We start from the raw sequence: 21,808 nt of genomic DNA on the forward strand, positions 1-21,808 counted from the left end.
AAAGTAAGAGTAACATAGTGTAATTAGTAACGATTTTATAAATACACTATCGAAGCATTAACTTATTAGTAATGATCCTTACAAATTAAATATTTTTTTTCTTATTTAGATTAATAGATTCACTTTCAATCAAAATAATAAATATATTTATCTCATTCGTTAAATAAATTTATTTTCTTTAGTTTTCCCTAAAAAATAATTATTCATTTCCTATAATATTCTACCTAAAAAATAATATTTAGTTCTTATTTATTAAATAAAGTCAATTCTCTTGGTAAAAAAAATCAATTCCTATAATATCTCTCCCTCCAAAAAAATATTATAGAGAAATTAATCTATTTAATAAATATGAGATGTATTTATTAATTTTTATTGAAAATGAATTCATTAATCTAAATAATAAAATTATGATAATTAATTTAAAAGAATCAATAGTAATTAGTAATAAGTATTAATCTAAATTATTCAGCAAAAAAATTATTAATCTAAATTAACTAAAATTAAGTTATTAATTACTCAATTAGAAAATAAAAATAATAAATACCTTGTATAAAAGAGTAGCAATACCCTTTTTTCTCTTTTTTGACAAAAAATAGATTTATTGTTAATGATTTTTATAAATTAATTATTATCCTTTTTTCTCTTTTTAAAAATAATTTTTCACTTTTTGGAAAAAAAATCAAAATAATATATAAATGTCATAATTATTATATTCATCAATTTTTCATATACCTTCAAAGAAATAAAAATCCTCCTAAAGAAAAGAAATAAAACTAACAATACTTTTTTTTGTCTATCTATTATTGTCTAGCTTACATCTTCTATGCAAGATTGTTTACGACAATTTTAAGAGGTTGAGATTCAAATTTTTAGAGAAAAATTTAGAAAAATAATTAATAATTTTTGTAGATATGTTTATTATTTTAATTGGAAGTAAATCTATTACTCTAAATAAGAAAAATGATAATAATTAATTTATAAAAATCATTAACAATAAATGTTAATCTAAATTAAGTCATTAATTACTCTTATTGTGTGTAATGTCACATACGTTAGAAAATAATTTGTTAGAAAATATTTTTTTTTATAAGAAAAAATTGTCATGTTAACGTAATAATTCATAATTGAGATGAGACGATATGATATACGCATTAAACTACAAAAAACAATCACAAATATCTTCTTAGAAGGAATCACGAAAAGAAATCATTTTCTTAAAATTGTATGTATTATTGTATAGTTTTTTTTTTTTGCACATAGCGTTGTGTAACAAAAAATACAAAATGACATTTTGTTTTCTTCTATACCATTGATATTAATTTAAAGCATAAAGAAAAAGAGCTTTTTTTTTTTTTTTTGTATAGACACACACCCCAACACCAACCAAAGGAACTAGCTTAACTTAATTGATTAAACATGATTTCAATTCTTAAGGATAAAAAATAAGACACCTAATAATAATTGATAAGTGATAAAATATGAAGAAAATGTGTTATTCATTTATTAAATTTGATTTGATTCATTTTAATAAAAAGTGATATATTTAATTTTCTTAAATAAAGATTTGATATCATAAGGATGTCAAATATTTATTAAAGGAAGCCATTTATATTATTTTCTTATTAGAAGAAATCTAATAAATAAAGAACACTTTTATATATATATATATATATTTTGCAAATCGTTAATGTTTTGTTGGTGGGAAAGGCAAATTAATTGCTAGTGTCCAAATTCCGAAAATCATGATAGTTGCTTGTTAGGAATTAGAACACGGTAGAAAAAAAAAAGTACGAAACATAAGAGGAAATTGGAAGAAAAAAATCTAGAACAAACTTGTAAAAGAGCAAAGGAAAAATTTGTCCGTTCGGCTATGCCATGCCAACGGCGAAAGACAAATAGCGTAGAATATTAGAATACAGAAAGAACAACCAAAAAAATCGAATATATATAATGCAAGAAAGGTTGGAGGGTTTTGAGGTGTCTGAAGAAGGAAAAATTTGTTCCACTTTCGAGAATTCACAGTCACCGCCTCAAGTAAAATTATTTAATTCAATTTGGCCAGATCATTTGATTCCAAACTAGATTTTTTTTTTTTTGGCTATCTTCTTTAATACGTACGTAGTAGTGTAAGATATATAATCGATTAGAGAAATGGGTGATGATTTCAGGGTTGACGATTGTTTAGCGCATCAGTGTTTGTTCATAATTGGAGTGATCTGGCACTGGCTGGACCCCTTTTTGTCCTCATACAGATTCCATCTATGAATCACTCCAACCATCTACTTCATACTCTATCACTAGATTCACTCTTTCTTTTTTCTTTTACCATCATTTATAAAATACAGTGACTCTAGAACCCAACAAGTACAAGAGAAGTGACTCGTTGCTTAACCCTTGTTGAGTGAGTGAGCAAGGGGAATGGCGATCTGAAATTTCGGATACTTTAATTGCTTCTCGCTTTCACCGACCGAACTCAATTTATAGATACTCCGTCAACCTCAATCCCAACTAACTAGCAGTATCAGTACTTTTACCCTTCTTTTTGTTGGTTGGTTAGTTGAATAAAGAGAGAAAGCCGTTTTTGGTGCGTGACTCCTGCTTCTTATTTAACAGGTTCCTTGCTGCTGCTCCTTCTTCACCATATCGCAGTAATGAAAGGTGCCGTCCTTGTTGCTATTGCCGCTTCCATTGGTAATTTCCTCCAGGGATGGGATAATGCTACCATCGCCGGTATGATTCCAATTCCTACTTCTTTTTATGCTTCCTGCTCATTCTGTTTCTATATCATCATGGGTTATTACTTATTATCCTTGCTCACCACAAATTCAATATTGAACTATATTTGCATACAGTTGCATAAGTGCTTTCAGTGTTTTTTTTTTTTTTTTTACTTCCCTAACATAATTAGAAATCTAGATTGACCTTTATTTATGCGAATTAACCAAGTATCACCTAAGATTGAATCTGATATGGTCTCTGCTCTCTTTAGTTCTGACGAGTGATTACTCTCGGTCTTTGGTCGAAATTGCTTATGAAACATATACTGATTCTTGTTCTGCAGGGGCTATTGTTTACATTAAGAAAGACCTTGCTTTGGAAACAACTATGGAAGGGCTTGTGGTGGCCATGTCCCTGATTGGGGCAACGGTAATCACCACATGCTCTGGTCCCGTAGCCGATTGGCTCGGTCGACGACCCATGATGATAATCTCATCTGTGCTCTATTTCTTGGGTGGTTTGGTGATGCTGTGGTCCCCAAATGTGTATGTGTTGTGCCTAGCGAGGCTACTTGATGGATTTGGGATTGGGCTTGCTGTGACCCTTGTCCCGGTCTATATATCTGAAACAGCGCCGTCTGAGATAAGAGGGTCGTTGAACACGCTTCCTCAGTTCAGTGGCTCTGGTGGAATGTTTTTGTCCTACTGTATGGTTTTTGGCATGTCATTGAGTCCCGCCCCTAGCTGGAGGCTCATGCTTGGGGTTCTGTCTATTCCTTCGCTCTTGTATTTTGCATTGACCATTTTTTTCTTGCCCGAGTCTCCTCGCTGGCTGGTCAGCAAAGGAAGGATGCTCGAGGCTAAGAAAGTGCTCCAAAGATTGCGCGGACGGGAGGATGTGTCGGGTAATGTTATTATTTATTTACATAGCATTTTTCATCTTTTTTCTCTATCTTGTTAATGTGATGTGAGAATCGTGTTACCACCTAATCACTAGTTATGATTTATCTTTATCTGAATTCGCTGTAATATCGGGATCAAGATTTTTAAGATACGGTCCATAATCACAATTTGCGGTCACCACATTAAGGATTTTGGGTACCTGTAACCGCAATTTTCGCTGCATCAACCACAATTATGTAACTTTCTAAAAATATTATTAAGGATTCAGATAAAATTGTAGCTGTAACAGTAACTTAAAACCTTTGACGTTTTTATTACAGTACACTATTGTACCATCTTCAGACTTTTTGGGCCCCAAATAACTGCTCCATAGTTGCATATCTCCTTCTTGCCATTCTCTGTTTGCTACCCAGTGTTATCCCAGCTCTTCCTAAATTTTTGCGCATACATATTTACAGGGATGGGGTTTCTCTCCTCTAGAGCACACATGTGAAGGTTTTAAATTTGAGTTGCGGTTTTTTATTGTGTCAAAATTTGTTAATAAATGAAGCTGATGCAATTCCCTACTTGATGTTGAGACCTCAATAGTGGTAGGTCACTGGTAACTCTTTTTCAAAACCACTGGATTCTTTATTATTAAAAATATGAGAAATCGAAGGTATCTTCCATTGTTAGTTATACTGCCAAGTAATGATCGTAAAAAGTAAACGGATCTGTAAAAGAGAGTGAGCTCCTGTTTATATATTTCCTGTGTCATGTGCCCTGTGCTTCTGATACCATACTTGTTACATCACTTTATATTGTAAAGATGACGATTTTTGCCATACTGAAACTTTGGAATAGTTACATGACTATATAATTATGATGTAATTTTCAACCCCTATCGAAGTTTGTAAATGCTATGACGAATCATTTTATGATTTTACTAATTCATACAGGCGAGATGGCGTTGCTGGTTGAAGGTCTCGGGATTGGGGGTGATACATCTATAGAAGAGTACATAATTGGCCCTGCTGACAAGGTGGCTGATGGTCATGAACATGCAACAGAGAAAGATAAAATTCGATTATATGGATCCCAAGCAGGCCTCTCTTGGTTAGCAAAACCTGTCACTGGACAGAGTTCTATTGGCCTTGCATCACGCCATGGAAGCATCATCAACCAAAGCATGCCACTCATGGATCCTCTAGTGACACTGTTTGGTAGCATTCATGAGAAGCTCCCCGAGACAGGAGCAGGAGGAAGCATGCGAAGCACTCTGTTTCCAAATTTTGGAAGCATGTTCAGCACAGCTGAGCCGCATGTTAAAAATGAACAGTGGGATGAAGAGAGCTTACAAAGGGAAGGTGAGGACTACATGTCAGATGCAGCTGATGGGGACTCTGATGATAATTTGCATAGTCCTTTAATCTCACGTCAAACAACAAGCCTTGAAAAAGACTTGCCTCCCCCTCCTTCCCATGGCAGTATCCTAGGCAGCATGAGGCGTCACAGTAGTCTCATGCAAGGGTCAGGTGAGCAAGGTGGTAGTACAGGCATTGGTGGTGGCTGGCAACTTGCATGGAAATGGACTGATAAAGATGAGGATGGAAAACATCAAGGAGGGTTTAAAAGGATTTATTTACATGAGGAGGGAGTTTCTGCATCTCATCGTGGATCCATTGTATCAATTCCTGGTGAAGGTGAATTTGTCCAGGCTGCTGCCTTAGTAAGCCAACCTGCTCTTTACTCCAAGGAGCTTATCGATGGACATCCAGTTGGGCCTGCAATGGTTCACCCATCTGAGACCGCTTCAAAAGGGCCAAGTTGGAAAGCTCTTCTTGAACCAGGGGTTAAGCATGCATTGATTGTTGGAGTTGGAATACAAATACTTCAGCAGGTAATGTGTGGTTACTATTCATATTATCTTCTTCATTGGCCTTGTTTATTATAATGATAGGAGGGTGGTATTTAGTATTTTATTTAGTCCGAAAACCTTACATAAGCCTTCTTCTTTGAAGTCTGCTTATGTTGTTACTTGTGTTTATTATTTTAGCACGTAAATGTTATATGACTTATCTTGTAGTACTGTTTGTTATTCCCTAGTAATTTTACAAAGATCATTTGTAAAGAACTTCAATCATCATGCTCATGTGAAAAAAATTCAGATGGAGTAAAATATTAACTTAAGTCATGACATCATCGTGCTTGACCTGACTGAAGTCTGTATGGCCTTACTATTTCTTGCAGAATTTCTAGTTTGCTTCTCCAGTTTACTGCAACAATTTTAGTGTTTATGTCTTCTTATCAATGACTGGCACCTAATTCTTCATGTTTGTGCAGTTTTCAGGGATAAATGGGGTTCTATATTACACACCTCAAATCCTTGAAGAGGCTGGTGTTGAAGTTCTTCTTTCAGATATAGGCATTGGCTCAGAGTCTGCATCATTCCTTATCAGTGCTTTCACAACCTTCTTGATGCTTCCATGTATAGGCGTAGCCATGAAGCTCATGGATGTTTCAGGCAGAAGGTACGCATGCTCCCTATTTTTTACCCTGACCTGTAGTTTTCTGGATGTATCCCTGTTTACATTTTTGGTTGCCTGTATTCAAGGGTCTCTTCTTTTTCATGCATTTGATAAAGTGATAATTAATACCGAACTCGATTGATACCAAATTAATTTAATGACATCGGTTTGGTGGATGGGAGCAAAAACAGAATTTGTCGCTGTTCTCCTTGAGGTATATATATATATATATATATATATATATATATATCCTATTGCCTTTCATTGCACAACACAAGTTGAAGCATAACTACCAAGGAAAGAGAACTCCTGTAAAATTTAGTGTGTGTTCTGGTCATTAACCTTAAAAATTGTTTCATTCGGTTACTTAAAAGATTACTCAAGAAGTAAGACCACTAGTGTTTTCCAGACACGTGCATTATTCTAAAGGAAAATAAATGAATTGCCCCGGTCTCTACTCAAGCTAATTTGCAGATTTTATTTTTTGTTTTTTCAAAACACACGTTTTAGTATTTTCTTCTATGCATCTTAATTTATTGTGATTTAATACTCCGTCATTTGCAGGCAGTTGCTACTTACTACAATCCCCGTGTTGATTGTGTCACTCATTATTTTGGTCATTGGAAGCCTGGTAAATTTTGGGAATGTTGCCCATGCAGCAATCTCAACAGTATGCGTTGTGGTTTATTTCTGCTGCTTTGTGATGGGTTATGGACCAATTCCAAACATCCTTTGCTCAGAGATTTTCCCCACTAGAGTGCGTGGCCTCTGCATTGCTATCTGTGCATTAGTATTCTGGATTGGAGACATCATCATCACATATTCGCTGCCTGTGATGCTCAGCTCTTTAGGACTTGGTGGTGTATTCGCCATTTACGCAGTTGTTTGTTTCATCTCGTGGATATTTGTGTTTTTGAAGGTTCCAGAAACAAAGGGCATGCCCCTTGAAGTCATCTCTGAATTCTTTTCTGTTGGTGCAAAGCAGGCTGCTTCTGCCAAGAACGAGTGACACAACACAAGTCGTTATATACTCTGTAACTTTAGTGGCTAAAGCCATCATCTCTTGTCTTCACAGATTTTGCTTGTCATAAGTTTATTTGGAGGAAGATATGTTGAAACATATGGATGTATTATTCTTTCATAAATATAAAATTTTGCATTTTTAGAGTGAAAATAGCCTGTTGGATTAATCCACTTTAGGAGTATGAACGCCTTTGATGAAAAGGAGTATAAAGTGATATGATTGTTTAGTTGTTTGACAGAAAAAAAGAAAAAAGAAGAAGAAAAGTACAGGTTTTTTCTCTTATTTAATTGAGGAGAAAATCAGTAAAAAAGAAAATCTATATTTATAAAAGAATATTAATATTCTTAAGCAAAAATAAAATATAATAAAAATAAAAAGACAAAATGTACGTTCGCTAATACAAAAAATCTAATCAAGATACAAGATAAATTAAAAAATATTTTACCGATTAAAATAAAAATAATATTTTATAACTGAAGGATATTTTTGTCTTTTAATTCAATTTAGATATTCTCTTCTCTTTTCAAATTAGAAAGAAACCAACTTTTAGCATGAAATTCACCACATTGTTCTTTCCATAATGTGTTAATTTTATGTGTCAATCAAGCAAGGAAAATCACTTTCTTTCGTTCTATTTCTTTCTTTTCTTTTTATTTTCGTTGCAACTAACCATAATGTAAGAGAAAGATAGTGTGCCGATCCAAGAAATAGAGTAGTTAGAGCATATTTGTTCAAGTAGCGTTAGTTTGCCCTTGACCATCGTTGACCAAGTGATGACCAAACTCTGTTGGCGTTATACTCCAAAATTTATTCATTCATGTGGGAAGGAGATTGTGTCGGGTCAATGCGCACTTTTGTCCCAGTGCCCTATGTACACTTGCCCAATTATACTTACCTTACTGCATACTTTAGATTTTTTTTATACTTTTGCGATTTAGAGGGGACTACTTCCTTTAAAGACAACCTCAATTCCCTGTTTTTGCTTTGCTTTTCTTCTTTTGGCCATTTCTCGCTTTTATTTTAAGACAAATTGCATTCACACAATCTCTTTATTAAAAATTTGTATAAAAAAGAGAAACAAAAGAAAAGAGAGAAGTATTCGATAAATTTGATTGATATGTGATAACTTGATATGACGATGATGAAAGATAGAAACAGTAATATAAAATTTTATATAAAATATAAGGATTTAATTTAAATATATTGACAATGTAAAGCACTCTCAACCAATTAAATATGTCATGTAGGATAAATTGTTAACATTTTTACAAAAACTATTTTAAAAATAATGTTTCGGGTGAATTCTAATTGGTAGAGAATGTAAAATTCTTTACACTCACAATACAAAAAATTAGGCACCTAATTCTTTTTTAAATGCGTAGTGTTCACATATTTTTTTTTTAGAAAACTGATTTTTCAACAAATCGTGTATGTTGGGTCGACAACAGGGCAGTGCAACTTTATTTCCACTTGTTGTAAGTTATCAACCCTTCCCAACTTTTAGGAAATTCTCATGCTCAATTTAATATTCTTAAATCTTAATGTTACCGACCTCTACAGTATAGACGTTTAGAAAGGTCAGGTCATGTGGCTACAGTGAACTTTAATTTAAAGATTATATTAATGTTATTATTTAAATTCTTTACAATACGATAAAAATGTAATAGAACACAATGCAATGCTTTTAAGAGATGATAGAAAAAAACACAATGGTATGCTTTTAAGAGATCAAAGAAAGAAATTTTTTACAAAAACATTTGAAATTTTTAAAAACTTCTATAAAGATCAGTTTGGCGCATGAAATTACAAATGTAGCTTATTATAATTCCAGTTCCTATTTTGTCAGAATTGAAATTACTTTAGAACATAATTTTTATATTTGGGTTGGACAAAGAATTAAAAAAATACAATTATAATTTTAGGATGAATTCTAATTTTATGTTAGATACCTTTAACAAAGGTAATCATGAGTGGAGTTACTCTAGATTTGGCAGCAATGGTAAGTGGCGATGGACTGATGATATCTACAGTCAGTGTTGGATCCAGGAAAAAAAAAGTAATTTAACTTTAACCTTTTATGTAGTAACTCTTCAACTTCAACATACACAACATTTTTTTTATGAAGTTCAACGTACACAACATTGTAAAAGGTGTTTTCGTCCTTCGTCGTTTTCCTGGCTAAACTGTTAGCCAATTATCAGGTTGCAGAACCAGAACTTTAATTGAGTTTTATGTACAATCAAATTGCATTACGGATAAATTGGGTTCGGGGACAGGAGGAAGTGTAAAATTCCAAACCCCCCCCCCCCCCCAAAAAAAAAAAAAAACCATGTTCAGTGAAATCCTAGTAACAACATAACTTGACGATAAGCACCAATAAGATTATATTTACAGTCCTCACCTATACAATTCGAAAGTTCTAAGACTCCAAGACGAATAGTACAAATTTTTTTAGCAAATTCAAATCTATATTTTTAGTGTTACAGGAGATTTATAGCCCGCCTCATAGCACTTTTAACAGGACCAATACAGGTAAAAGCTGTGTGCAAAGAACCTAAAGAGTTGGATCTTCGGATGATGTACTTTCAAAGTGATTTGGGCCACTATCTATTCTTGGGGAGTCAGAATCACTCGCCTGATTGTGTGCAGAGCTCTTTTCGGCTTGATCATTTAATCTGGTGTGGGAGTTGAATGGTCTCTCAAATTCTTTAGCATTGATAGGATCTATCACTTGTTTATTGAGTTTCTGCTCCTGCATCATTAAATAAATAATATAAAAGGTTTCAGTGGTGCCAAAAGCACTTTAGCAATGTGTGTGTGTGATTGTTTAGCATTGGTAGGACCACTAACCTGATTGTTTACAGAGCTCTTATCTGCTTGATCATTTAATCTGGCGTGAGAGTTGAACGGCCTTTCAAATTCTTTAGCATTGATAGGATCTATCACTAGTTTATCAAGTTTCTGGTCCTGTAGCATAAAAAAAAAATAAAAGGCTTCAGTGGTGCACCAAATTAGGTAAAAGCACTTCAGCAATATACATGTCTGTGTGTGATGTATCTAGTGAGAGGATTACTTTAATATGAGAATGAGTGAACAAATTTTGGCCATATAAATGGTCAAGACTATAAAAGCTACTAAAAGTCAAATAACCACTTAAAAAAGTCACATGTGTGTGTCTGTATACATAATTAGCCAATTTCTGATATCAAGGATCTGGGTCACATAACCAAAATACCAATAATTAAAATGTTTTAATTCATGCTGGTTAAGAAACAAAGCTTGGTTTAGAAAACTATTCTTAAACCCAAATGACATTCCATCATACAAAATACACCAAAATCAGAGAGTATCTTCTTTGCTTAGTTTTATAATGGATTTGTGATATCGTAATAAAAGAGTGGGTTACATTAGTTGAACTACGGGCGAATTTCAAGACCAAGATCTCTGTGAGTGTCAGCCAGAATGCTAAAGCTAACCCCCCAAAAGCTTAGGATTTAGGACAAAAGCATGACAGCATTTACACAAGAAATTGTAAAACCACATCAAAAGCATGGGACTGTTGATTTTCCTTATCTTGCTAAAACTTACATTTTGTAGGGCTTCGAGCTTTTTCTGCAGGGCCTCATGTTCAGCTTGAATCCGAAAAGGAACTCCATGCTTTTGATACACATTGTTTTGTGCCAAGTCCTCATCCAAATCAGTAGCAGTGGTAGCAAATGGATGATTAGCCGGAATCCACCTGACAGTGTCGGGATCAACATCCGGAGGAACCGAGTCCCCTTCTCTAAGGAAGATGGTGGGTCGCTTCCACTGGTAGGCACGCAATCTCCTCTTCTGGTGAGTAGCTTGTTGCTCTTGAGTTAGAGTAATGGGGGCTAAACGGTAAACCTTTCCGCACATCTCAACAGTTGAGTCGCTTTTGCCAACCTTGACAAAGGGATTATTGAAGGGGTCTTCATACTTGAGAGGCCTCGAACTGAAAACATGCATAAAAAATGCAGATAGACAAATGGGGGGGTCACGATTGTTACTTGTTAGGCAGGAAACTCAATCTCACTAGTTCAAACCTTATCAACTAGTTGTAATGTATGTATACTAATTATTGTTTTGTTACTTGTACTTTATATGCAAATTAGGTAGATAAATACACAATAATGAAGGAGTGAAAGCAAAAAAGAGTAATAATAAGTGGGTATGGATAAAAATCATACATGCCTCTTCTATCAGATCTGAGTTGGCCACGTCTAACTAGATCAGCCACGGAACCAGGACGCTCCTTTTTTCTGGACACTACTACCCTCATTCTCACCGCCACAACCAAAACCACAACCGCAACACATACCCAAATCGGAAAATTGCTTCCACCATTTTGATTCAACTAATAATAATAATAACAGCAATTAATAAATAAATAAATAAAAATAGAGTGCGAAATGAAAAGGGTACCAGGAATGGAGGAATGGTAACGGAATGAACAAGTTGATGGTGAAATTTGGTAATGGAATTGATGGAATCGTGTTTGAGTTGTTGGGCGCAAGAGCGCCAATTGGAGATTCGATTTCTGATGCTAATGCGATTTCTAGTGGCAGCGCTACTGCAATTGCTACTAATGTAGAGGCATGGCTGCAATTTTTCAATTTGGAACGTTAATAGTAATCGTTGTCACTATGTGTGAATAGAGTGAATTGAATGAAAGACTTACGCGAAGAGAAAGAGAGCGGAAGTGCAGTGTCCAAACAGACGCCATGGGAAACGGTGGTGGCAATGGCAACTCAAATGAAGGTTTCCGCTTCCATTTCCCTTTCTCTATCTCCTCCAATCCAACCTCAAGCTAAAATGTTAGTTAGGGCTAAAATATTATAAGAAATAAAATGATAAATAATGAATTTTGTTCCTCAACATGACTAATTGGCTGATAGTATCCCTAAAAGATAATAAAAAGATGTGACCGTCAACTTTCATTTATGTCACCATTAATATATCAACATGATCATTTCTTTTTGTTAGTGAATTTGGGTTTTCTGCTATTTATTTTTATATGATCTCTGTGTTGTTTATCAAAATAACAGTGTACATAACAGTTGTATTAATATTTAATGATACATTTAATTTTAAAAAGTATGATTTTAAAGGAACAACACATGAACCATATGTGATAGGAGAAAAGTCAAATCCCTTGTTAACAGAGTATATTTGTCATATAATATTTTTTTTTTTTACTTTTCGTCTTTCTATTCCTGAAAAATGAAAATACAAAATTTAGTATCCGGGAATATAAAAAATTTCAACAAATATATCCAGACATTAATAGTAAATTGTAACTAATTATTATAATTTGAAAATTTTTATAATGATTGCAACAAAATTTTGGAAAGATATATCACATTGACAAAATTTTGCATAAAATATTATGAACTGGAGTGAATTTTTATCGCTTTGATGAATTTTTTTTGCTTTTATTCAACTATAAAAAAAATTAATCTATTGGTAACTCTTGAATAGATGTTATCAACACAGAAAAAAAAAATTAATATAAAACAGTAAAGAAATCATTGTTTCTGATTAAACAAGCATTATTTATTTAATTATTTTTTATAAATTTTTCATAATAAAATATAAATGTCTATTAGTATATGCAATGACATCAAATTACAAATTATAATAAAAATTTGTTGATTTTTAAATTAATTTTTTTAAAATCATATACAATTATTTTTTATTGATCGATCATTTAAAAAACCACAACCTTAAAACAAATCATTCCAAAGGAGGTGAGTGTTTTTTATAAATTAAAAATGTAATCCAATTATATTTTTTTTTCTAAAAACTATTCATGGATCTAATTTAACTAAATTTTTTTACAATAAACATTTTTTTTACTTGAACCTTTAATCAAGCATCAAAGTATAAAACAAATTATTTACGAGATTATAAAACAAGTATTCTTTTTTCTTTTAGACTCAATTTAATTTACAGATTTGTTAAAAAAAATCATAATTATTATAGATTTTTCCAAAATTATAATAATTAGTCACAATTTATTATTAACGTCTAGATATATTTATCGCATTTTTTACACTTTAGGAACTAAATTTTGTATTTTTATATTTTAGAGTTGTATTTATCAACGAATCAGACATTTAGAGATAAAAATGATTATTTATTCAAAATAAAATAAAAAGATGACCCCAAAATCCAAATAACATGATTGCGATTTCCAATACTACTCCTATGTGTCTCTATTCAAATAATGGAATTTTTATTTAAATTTTAAAATCTACGAAATGTTTAATGATATGATAGATTTTACGTTGAACATATTGAGTGAAAAAGAAAACACTTGATTGATTTTGTTTAAGAAATAAAATAAAAAGTAACAAAATGTATGGTTATCAATAAACGAATTGGAACATCATCTTTAGTTGGGTAGTGGCAAAAAATAGCCGTCCCGATGGAATCACTTTTATTTTAACGAAAGTCAAGCAATTATTTAATGATATATGGCGTCTTAGAATATTAAGCTTTCTTTTTTGTCCTAATTCTCCAATAATTGATTGTAAGTGGGATATCAACTTCTCATTACCATAATTGGTTTCGAAATGGACAAGTTTGATTCCTTTAAGAATTAAATTACGCCACCCGTTGCCATATATATGGATGGCAGTGGCGCCACATTATTCATTTTAATACTCAAATTCCGTATTTTTGTGGGAATACATTATTTGAATAGAGAGAGCGCTGATATAAGGAGACTTCAAACATTGTTATACTCGATTATTTTTCTTATTTTTTTATCTTATGAAGTTTGAAAATGAAAGATGAAAGGTTAAAATTTAGACGTGTGATGACCGGGTTAACTCAATCGTGGACAAACTATTACACATTGATTTGGTAACAGAAACACCAACCCACCATGTCCTCCATCATTTGGTGGCTAATTTTAATGCAATCTAAAGTCAACCGAAAACTGTGTTTGGTTTTGTAGGCTAAGGTAGCACTAAAATAGCACTCAAGAATTTTCTTGCATGTGGGATTGACTTTGCCTCAATCATGAGTTGTGTGCAAAACCACTACAAGAATCCCATCAAATATACTTAAAACAACACACTGTCACTGATCAACCAAGGTTAAAGTTAAGATATGTATTCGTGTACAAACTAATAGAAAAAAGTTAGAGTAAATTAGAATTAACATGTCTCTGTCTTTGATTTGCTTTTATTACACATAGTATCTTTGCTTTTTTTTTTTTTTACCTTGCAAAAAATATCTTAGTTGTTAATCTTTCGTTTCACAAACCACTTTTTCATATTTTTTTAGTTAATTATAATAATCACCTTTATCGTTTGTTTTTATTACACTCGTTATTTGTTATTTTTTTTTTCTAACATTACTATTAGAGTCAATTTCAATGATCACTCATCTGATTTGTTTTTATTACAATGAACATCCTTCCTTTTTTGAATCCTATAAAAAATATCATAATAGCTGATTTTTTGTTTTAGCTATCCTTTATTTTTTATTTTTTTTGGAAGCTATCATTTGATGGTTTAGACGTGAGAAATGTTAGTTTGAAATTATCACATGAAAAGTACATGGTTTTTTATGATTTTTTTACCCAAAATATTCTTAGTTGTTCTTTTTAACTTTGCAATTACTCCACATTGACATGGCTGCCAAGAAGTGTATGTACGTAAATTAGTTTACATTAAATTTCAACTAAGGTAAATCAAGATTTTAAGTTCAATTAAGTAATCCAAAAAAAATACATGTAGTTAAATATTAAAATGTCGGTCGACCGAATTTTTCATGTCACTATTTAAATATCATTTTCTAATGTTTTTGTTTTTACTTTCATAAATGAATGATTTTTTTATTTTATTAATTTTACTAAATGAAAGTTTCATAGGATTAACTAATTGATGAGATTAAAAGTAATGCCAAAAAAAAAAATCCTGAGTGTACTAAAAATAAATCACATGGATGATCATTATAATTGACTTTAAAAACATCAAAAGATGATCAACAATTAAAGTATTTTTTATAGGATTAAAAAAGCAGAGATGCTCAATGTAATAGTATAATAAAAGCAAAGCCTTTATCATTGTAATTTACTAAAAAAAGTTATGTATTTTTACTACCATTTTCATTTCCTATTAATTTTACTAATGAAAGTTTCATATAGTTAACCGATGAGATTAAAAATAATGCCGAGAAGGATGATGAGTGTAATAAAAGCAAGTCACATGAGTAGTTGTTATAATTAATTAAAAAAATATAAACAATGAAAATATTTTTTATAGGATTAAAAAAACAGAGCTCTTCAGTATAATAAAAGTAAAAGCAAACCCTCTGTCATTGTAATTTACTCAAAAAAAGTTATGTATCTACTACCACTTCATTTCCTATTAAAGAAATTATTCTCTTTAAATTATTATAATTAGATGTAGATGACTATGTTATTTAAAAAATTTAATTACTCATTTAGTTTCTTTATTTTTTAAATTTATTTCTTTTAGTTTTTATAGTTAATGTGTGAATTTTTTAATCCCAAGTTTATATTTTAATTCCCAAGATCTTTGTAGTTAATTTTTTTTAATTCTGCTAGTTAAAGAATTTTAACCACATGTAATTTTTGAAAATTTATAATATTTATACACGATATTAATATAAAAGTCAGAGACTAAAAAATTCACTTATTAAATATAGAAAATAAAATAAATAAATTTAGAAACTATAAAAACTAAATGAATAATTTCAAGTCTTATATATTATTGTTTACTTTTGACAGATGTTGGAACTTAAAATAGCAATTGTGTCCGAATTCAAAAGCGTAGAATAAATAACCACTCCTACATTTGAGTGAGTGGAGTTCATATCATCAAGAAAAATTAAAGAGTATACTTCAATTCATTGAATTTTTCGTTCGAAATATAAACTAAAAAAAGTAAACCAATGGGAGTATAAATTATTTGGTATTGTCTTTTATTCTTGTTTATAAAACAAATATATTCAAGAAGGTATATATTTTCACTTTATTTTCTATTTTTATAAATTTGCATAGGAAACAATAAAATTGTTATTTTTTGTTTTCTATTTTAACAATTTCTTATAATAGTCCCATTGGTTTACTTTTTTTAGTTTATATTTCGAACGAAAAATTCACTTCAAAATTACATTAATATATATATATATATATATATATATATATATATATATATATATATTAATAACTTAGTGAAACTCGTCTCAATTTCTTTTCCTTAACTAGATCTTCATATTTTATTTTAAGATCCAGGCTAATGCAAAATATATAGTCTAAATAAATAAAATCCAGAAAATTATAAAAAAATAAAAACTTGGATCATCAGCTTGGCCCAAATAAAAACCTGAATCTTTAAAATTCAATTCATATCATATATCATATATCTAAATTATTTTAAATTAATTAACGGTATAAATTTTTATAATAATAATAATAGTTATGTGTCAAAATCATTTCTCAGTGAATTTAGTGGCGTCATTTGGTAGCGATTAGCACACGGCAAAGTAAAAGTCACAGTCATACATACTACTGCTCTACTAGTTAAAACAAATTAATTTCTTTATACAGAAAAATATATGATTAAAAAAAAAATGAAGTAGTTTCCACAAATGAGACATGGCGAATTCAGCTGATCCAACTGATGCCCACAAATGCAATAATACATACAGCCCTAACCATATCAGAATTATAAAAAATCAAATTACACACCACCTGCTATTTCCACACTATATAGACAATGTTTTTCTTTTTTAGAAGGATTCATGAATTTTGAGTTGATATAAACCGAAAGCAGTAGCTAAGGCAAGAATCTATTCGCGTCCTCCTCCCTTCCCTTCAATCTGTCCCCCGAGTCCGCCAGCGGTGGCGCCGAGCTGGAACTCGCCGGAGCCGGGATCCCGCCGCACTTGTCGCAGCGAGAAACCACCAGAATCTGACGGCAGGATGGACAGGAGGAATGCGATCTGAGCCAGGCGTCGATGCAGCTGACGTGGAAGCCATGTCCGCACTGAGGAAGCACTCGGATTTCGTCTCCGGCTGCGAACTCGGTGAGGCAGATCGCGCAGTCGGCGAACTTGACAGCGGATTCGGCGGAGGCGGTGACCTTGGGGAGGGAGCGGAGGACCTTCTTCTTGACGCCTTTGTTGGCGGAGGCGGGAGGAGGCTGGGGAGTAGCGTTGGAGGAGGAGAGGCGGAGGCGGCGGAGACAGCCGCAGCGGGTGACGGCGACGAGGCCGAGGATGCAGATGAGAGCGCAGAGGAGGGCGGCGAAGATGACGACGAAGTCGGAATCGACGACGGCGGAGTCCGTGGCCGAGTTTCGCTCGCCTAAATATCTCAAGGCACGAGTCATGTGATTGTCGCTGTTTCTGTTTGCTTTGGAGAGAGAGAGAGAGAGAGAGATGTAAAGAGTGTGCGTTTCAAGTTTTGGCTTGCTTGCGTTGGAGTAGCACTATAAGTAACTACTACTGCGCTGCACCTCTCTTTCTTATTTTTTTATTTGTTCATTTTTTTTATACAAAGTTTATATTCCCTATTATTTTTTTTAATTTATGCTAATAGTCTGTTATTTTATTTTTATTTTCACCGTTGACGAATTTATTTGCAATTTCATTAGAATATTCTACTATATTAAAATTCAGCTCATCAAAGACTTCAGTTCAAAATCCTGTCAATTATTAGATGTAAGATTTGACTCATCTAGACTAAAATGAATAATTAAATTCTTTATCATCTACTTTGAAATTTTAGTCTAAAAAGAGAACCCGCAAGCGATACGTATACCTAAAATTGAATTTTGATGATATTAAAGTCCAGGAAAGCCAAACACGAATTAGAGACAATTGTTCTAGTGGTTGAACAGAAGTTACGTGCAAATAAGTTCAAGCTATCAATATTTTACACCTTAAGACTTGAACAGACACACAAAAAAAATCATATCCAAGAAAAAAAAAGATACCACATCCTTACTTTTCATTTATAAAAAATAAATAAAAGTACAGATAAAATACCCCGCCCCTGGTTTTTTCAATTCTTCAACAGCAATATCACGGGCCGTTTGAAAATAAAAAACCCAGTAATCTCACGGCAAAGATGGACTTGGGTCATCCCGGAAATCACTATCGGATAATTTAATTAAACTTTTTGCCATAAAAGTTATAGAAAGAATAAATAAAATAAAATTAATATATAAAAAAAGTTGTAAGATAAAAACTACTTTATACTTTTCAACTTTAAAATGTTAAAAGTGCATAATTTTAACTTAAAAGAAAGAATTTGATTTATTTCATATATTCTCTACCAAGTCTTTATTGAAAATTTATCCAATTCCAGCACACAAGTTAGTCATACATGTGGATTCATCCTACATACGCAGGGAAGAATTTTATTTTAATACAGAAAATTATTAAATCATATGCGAACTTCATTTTCAACCAATCAGAATCACTTTAGTTCCTCATGCAAAGTAACTCGCATGCATGACTAAACATAAATTTATGCATGGTCCCTTTTTTAAGGGCGGAGCTCAAGGTTGGGGTGAGAAACAGAACACGTCTACAAAAAAATGACAAGCAGAACACGTCTACAGAAAAAGCTCTCTGCACTTCTCACAAGTCATATCTCACGTTCCATCTACCTTTGTAATCTGCATTTACTGTCCAATTATTCTCCCTAATCTGCAGGTAAGGAACCTGAAACAAGAGTTTTAAGATGGAATGTAGCATTAAGAAAAGACATCATAAATAATAGTATAGCATGCCAAAATTGGGTAAAGGTACATTGAACTATATTATCAAAATAACTTTTGACAAAATGACACCAACTGCAACTTCACGAATTCTGCTAATTCCTAATTCCATAAACCATATAGGATTGGCACCAGACGAAACATCAGCAACAGATTATAGCAATTTTACTACTTCTGCACGTAAAGATAAAATGATAAAGTTTAAATAGAAGGCTTACTATTCACTACTTTGACTTTAATACAATTGCTAGCTTTTGGTAAAATGCACGGTACACTTATTTATCAGGTCAAAATCTATATAGTTGACAATTAGGGAAGGTTTTAAATTGTGGTCATGGTCATGATCTTGTCACATTACTTGATAATGCAGGAAATTACAAATAAATGAGGCCCCAATTGTAGTTGCATTGTGGCTGTGGTCATCGCCACCCTAAAAACCTTGACGTTGCAGCCAAAATCGCAGTCAAGAAACCTAAGGGCTAACTACTTTTACAAAAGACAGTTCAATATAGCTCTACCTAACCAGAGTCTTATGCAGAGTCAAGAAACCCAAAACTAACTAACAATAACAACATGGGGAACAAGAGAATGATAGAAAATAAAATTAAACAAATTAGTTGCAGAAAAGGGATTTCTCTTCATATAGGCACTGACAGGAAAATGGGAAGTGAAGTCATTGGGGCTCACGAAAACTTTCCCAAATGATGAAAACACAATGAGCACAACAGCCACTTGATCACACAACTAACCTTGGCAACATCAAACTTCAGAAGCTATTCTTCCTTCAACAGCAATATAAATCAACAATGAGGAGACTCCATTCAACTCAAAATCATTGTTATCAATAGGTGATCTACAAGATACCACAAGACAATATTCTTCTCATTTTAATTTGGTTTTCTTCCCCATATTTTCAATCCTTCATAAATCTCTTCTCATCCAAAAAAATTACCAGGGCAAAGGTGTACCCTCTAAATTGACAATATGGACATTGCTATTTGCTAATCACCAAGGTTTTAAAAATGGTCTGTGACCATGATCTCAGCTGCAATGTGAAGGTTTTTAGACTATATAACTGTATGAGCCACATTTGTCCATAATTTTGGCCACAACATCAAGGAACATGACCAAACTGCCACGGCAATTTAAAACCATGCTAATAACCAAAAGCAGTCTTGAAAACACCACAATAGGAAAAGGAACACAAATGAGCTTCAGATATTCTAACTCTAACATAACAATTGAATAAAGTGTAGACACGCCATTGTAATGATGGTTATAATATTTGCAAGTTGCAATTGAGAGGGGAAACAACCCAAACCTGATCAAATACTTCGTAGCCAATCCTAAGTCTAACATCTTGGTCCTTCTGAAAATTGAACACGTTCCATGAAAACTCGGCGGCTCCTCTGGACTTCCTCTGGAAAATAAAAGAATGTGAAAACCGAAATGGCGAATTTTAACCTAAAGATTATATAATGGAGTAAAAAGAAGGGAAATGAGTGCATGTAACTACCTCTTTAAAGTCTTTGTCAACATCACATCCACCCTTGATTTTAAAATTGAGCAAGCCGTCAACAGTGACAGGAAATGTTTTCTTTGCACTCACAGTGTAACGCAACTTGTCACGCTTATCATAACGCACTCCTACGCCAAGGGTTGCTGATAACTACAAAACAATATAATAGAGTCAGAAGAAACAATAATCATTTGAATATAAAAAAAGAAGACCAAATGAAGACTCACACTTGGATAGAAATGTCTGATGAGGGCACTGGACGAACTTGGTTGTCCAAGTCTTGTATCAAGCTCTCCGCGCAACTAGGACGAACGAGAATCACACGTGTAAATTTTGACGAAGGGGAAGAAGATAACGCACGCAAATTGAGTCATAGATTAAGGATTACCTGAAAGTAGGTGTTGGAGTCGATTCGGAGTTTTTGCTTCGCATGGATTCGTAAAGCTTTGGAATCTTCTCCGTATCGCAGAGAGGTCTCCATTTTCCGTTCCGGATAAAAATATGCTATCCTTACTTCCAATTTTAATTACTACTACTTTACATACAACCCTAATAATAGTCGTCCAGGACTTCGTTTTTTTTTTTTTTTTTATTTCTGTATGGACATGGACCCATTCAACTCCAATTTCATGTGAGATAAGCCCAAAAACTACGGCTTTTTTTTTTATTATGTATTGTGATAAAAAAAAAAAGCGGGGGTGGAGGGGTAATATTTACACCTCCCTTAATAGCTAAATAATTCCCCTCCTTTTTTATATAATTTTATTACCAAAATGCCCTTTATTCTTGAACTCCATCTTCAAACCCTATTTTCAAATCCTCATCTTCGTTATTCTTTAAATCCTATTTTTGCATCTATTTTCTCCCTTATTTTTTCTCAATAAAAAATAATAGAACTTTACTATAATTTTATTCCTAAATTGAATAGAAGGTACAAATAAATGTGTTTAAATATTTTCCATTAATGATACTTTGTGTGATTTAGGTAACAGATTATTACTAATTAGAGGGGGTTAACATCTATTGACTTTGTTTTTGTTGACTAACCCTCCCTGGCCCCAGCATAAAGGAAAAAAGTAAAATGTATTTTCTTTAAACACGTGGTCATTGCGCTTTCAAGTACTAGTCATTGCATGTTCAAGGTACAATTGAACTTATGTTTTTTTTCTTCATAATATTACCAAATTTAGAATGAAAGTCTCGATTACCAGACAAGAGAGGAACTGAGGAAGAAAACACAAGAAAGGTGAATCAACGCAGAGTGACTGAAGAGAGAGTCACAAAGAGGGGCTAAGCGGAAAAGGTTTCTGGAAATAAAGTTTGCTCAATGAAAATTATTTGAATATGAG

At 32.6% G+C, this 21,808-nt stretch overlaps 4 protein-coding genes across 6 annotated transcripts; 1 reads left to right on the top strand and 3 right to left on the bottom strand.

Annotated features, from left to right (window-relative positions):
• Positions 1-1,894: 1,894 nt before the first annotated feature.
• LOC100811857 (monosaccharide-sensing protein 2) lies at positions 1,895-7,301 on the top strand. 3 transcript variants are annotated; one of them, XM_041016222.1, is made up of 6 exons: positions 1,895-2,034; positions 2,614-2,730; positions 3,062-3,622; positions 4,559-5,499; positions 5,943-6,130; positions 6,692-7,301. In XM_041016222.1, exons 2-6 carry the CDS (start codon positions 2,652-2,654, stop codon positions 7,134-7,136), a joined length of 2,214 nt encoding a protein of 737 aa, XP_040872156.1. In that variant the 5' UTR covers positions 1,895-2,034; positions 2,614-2,651; the 3' UTR covers positions 7,137-7,301. The 3 variants fall into 3 exon arrangements, with proteins under 3 accessions (XP_040872156.1, XP_003527273.1, XP_006581130.1); XM_003527225.5 differs by having other exon boundaries at positions 1,985-2,518; XM_006581067.4 differs by lacking the exon at positions 1,895-2,034 and adding an exon at positions 2,097-2,524.
• Positions 7,302-9,471: 2,170 nt separating this feature from the next.
• On the bottom strand, positions 9,472-11,968 carry LOC100812404 (uncharacterized). The gene is made up of 6 exons (NM_001255414.3): positions 11,854-11,968; positions 11,598-11,774; positions 11,363-11,529; positions 10,740-11,127; positions 10,002-10,118; positions 9,472-9,903 (listed from the first exon to the last, which is right to left on the bottom strand). The coding sequence occupies exons 1-6, from the start codon at positions 11,896-11,898 to the stop codon at positions 9,706-9,708; spliced, it is 1,092 nt and encodes a 363-aa protein (NP_001242343.2). The 5' UTR covers positions 11,899-11,968; the 3' UTR covers positions 9,472-9,705.
• A 4,855-nt stretch (positions 11,969-16,823) lies between these two features.
• LOC100812940 (RING-H2 finger protein ATL80) lies at positions 16,824-17,829 on the bottom strand. The gene has a single exon (XM_003527227.5). The coding sequence runs from the start codon at positions 17,543-17,545 to the stop codon at positions 16,991-16,993; it is 555 nt and encodes a 184-aa protein (XP_003527275.1). The 5' UTR covers positions 17,546-17,829; the 3' UTR covers positions 16,824-16,990.
• Positions 17,830-18,732: 903 nt separating this feature from the next.
• LOC100527917 (uncharacterized) lies at positions 18,733-20,959 on the bottom strand. Its single transcript, NM_001248682.1, is given in 5 exon segments — positions 18,733-18,884; positions 20,262-20,360; positions 20,457-20,609; positions 20,687-20,761; positions 20,848-20,959. Coding segments are annotated over 5 exon segments (504 nt in total). The 5' UTR covers positions 20,941-20,959; the 3' UTR covers positions 18,733-18,800.
• Positions 20,960-21,808: the final 849 nt, after the last annotated feature.

This window comes from Glycine max, chromosome 6 (assembly GCF_000004515.6).
Source record: "Glycine max cultivar Williams 82 chromosome 6, Glycine_max_v4.0, whole genome shotgun sequence".
NCBI classification, from domain to species: domain Eukaryota; kingdom Viridiplantae; phylum Streptophyta; class Magnoliopsida; order Fabales; family Fabaceae; genus Glycine; species Glycine max.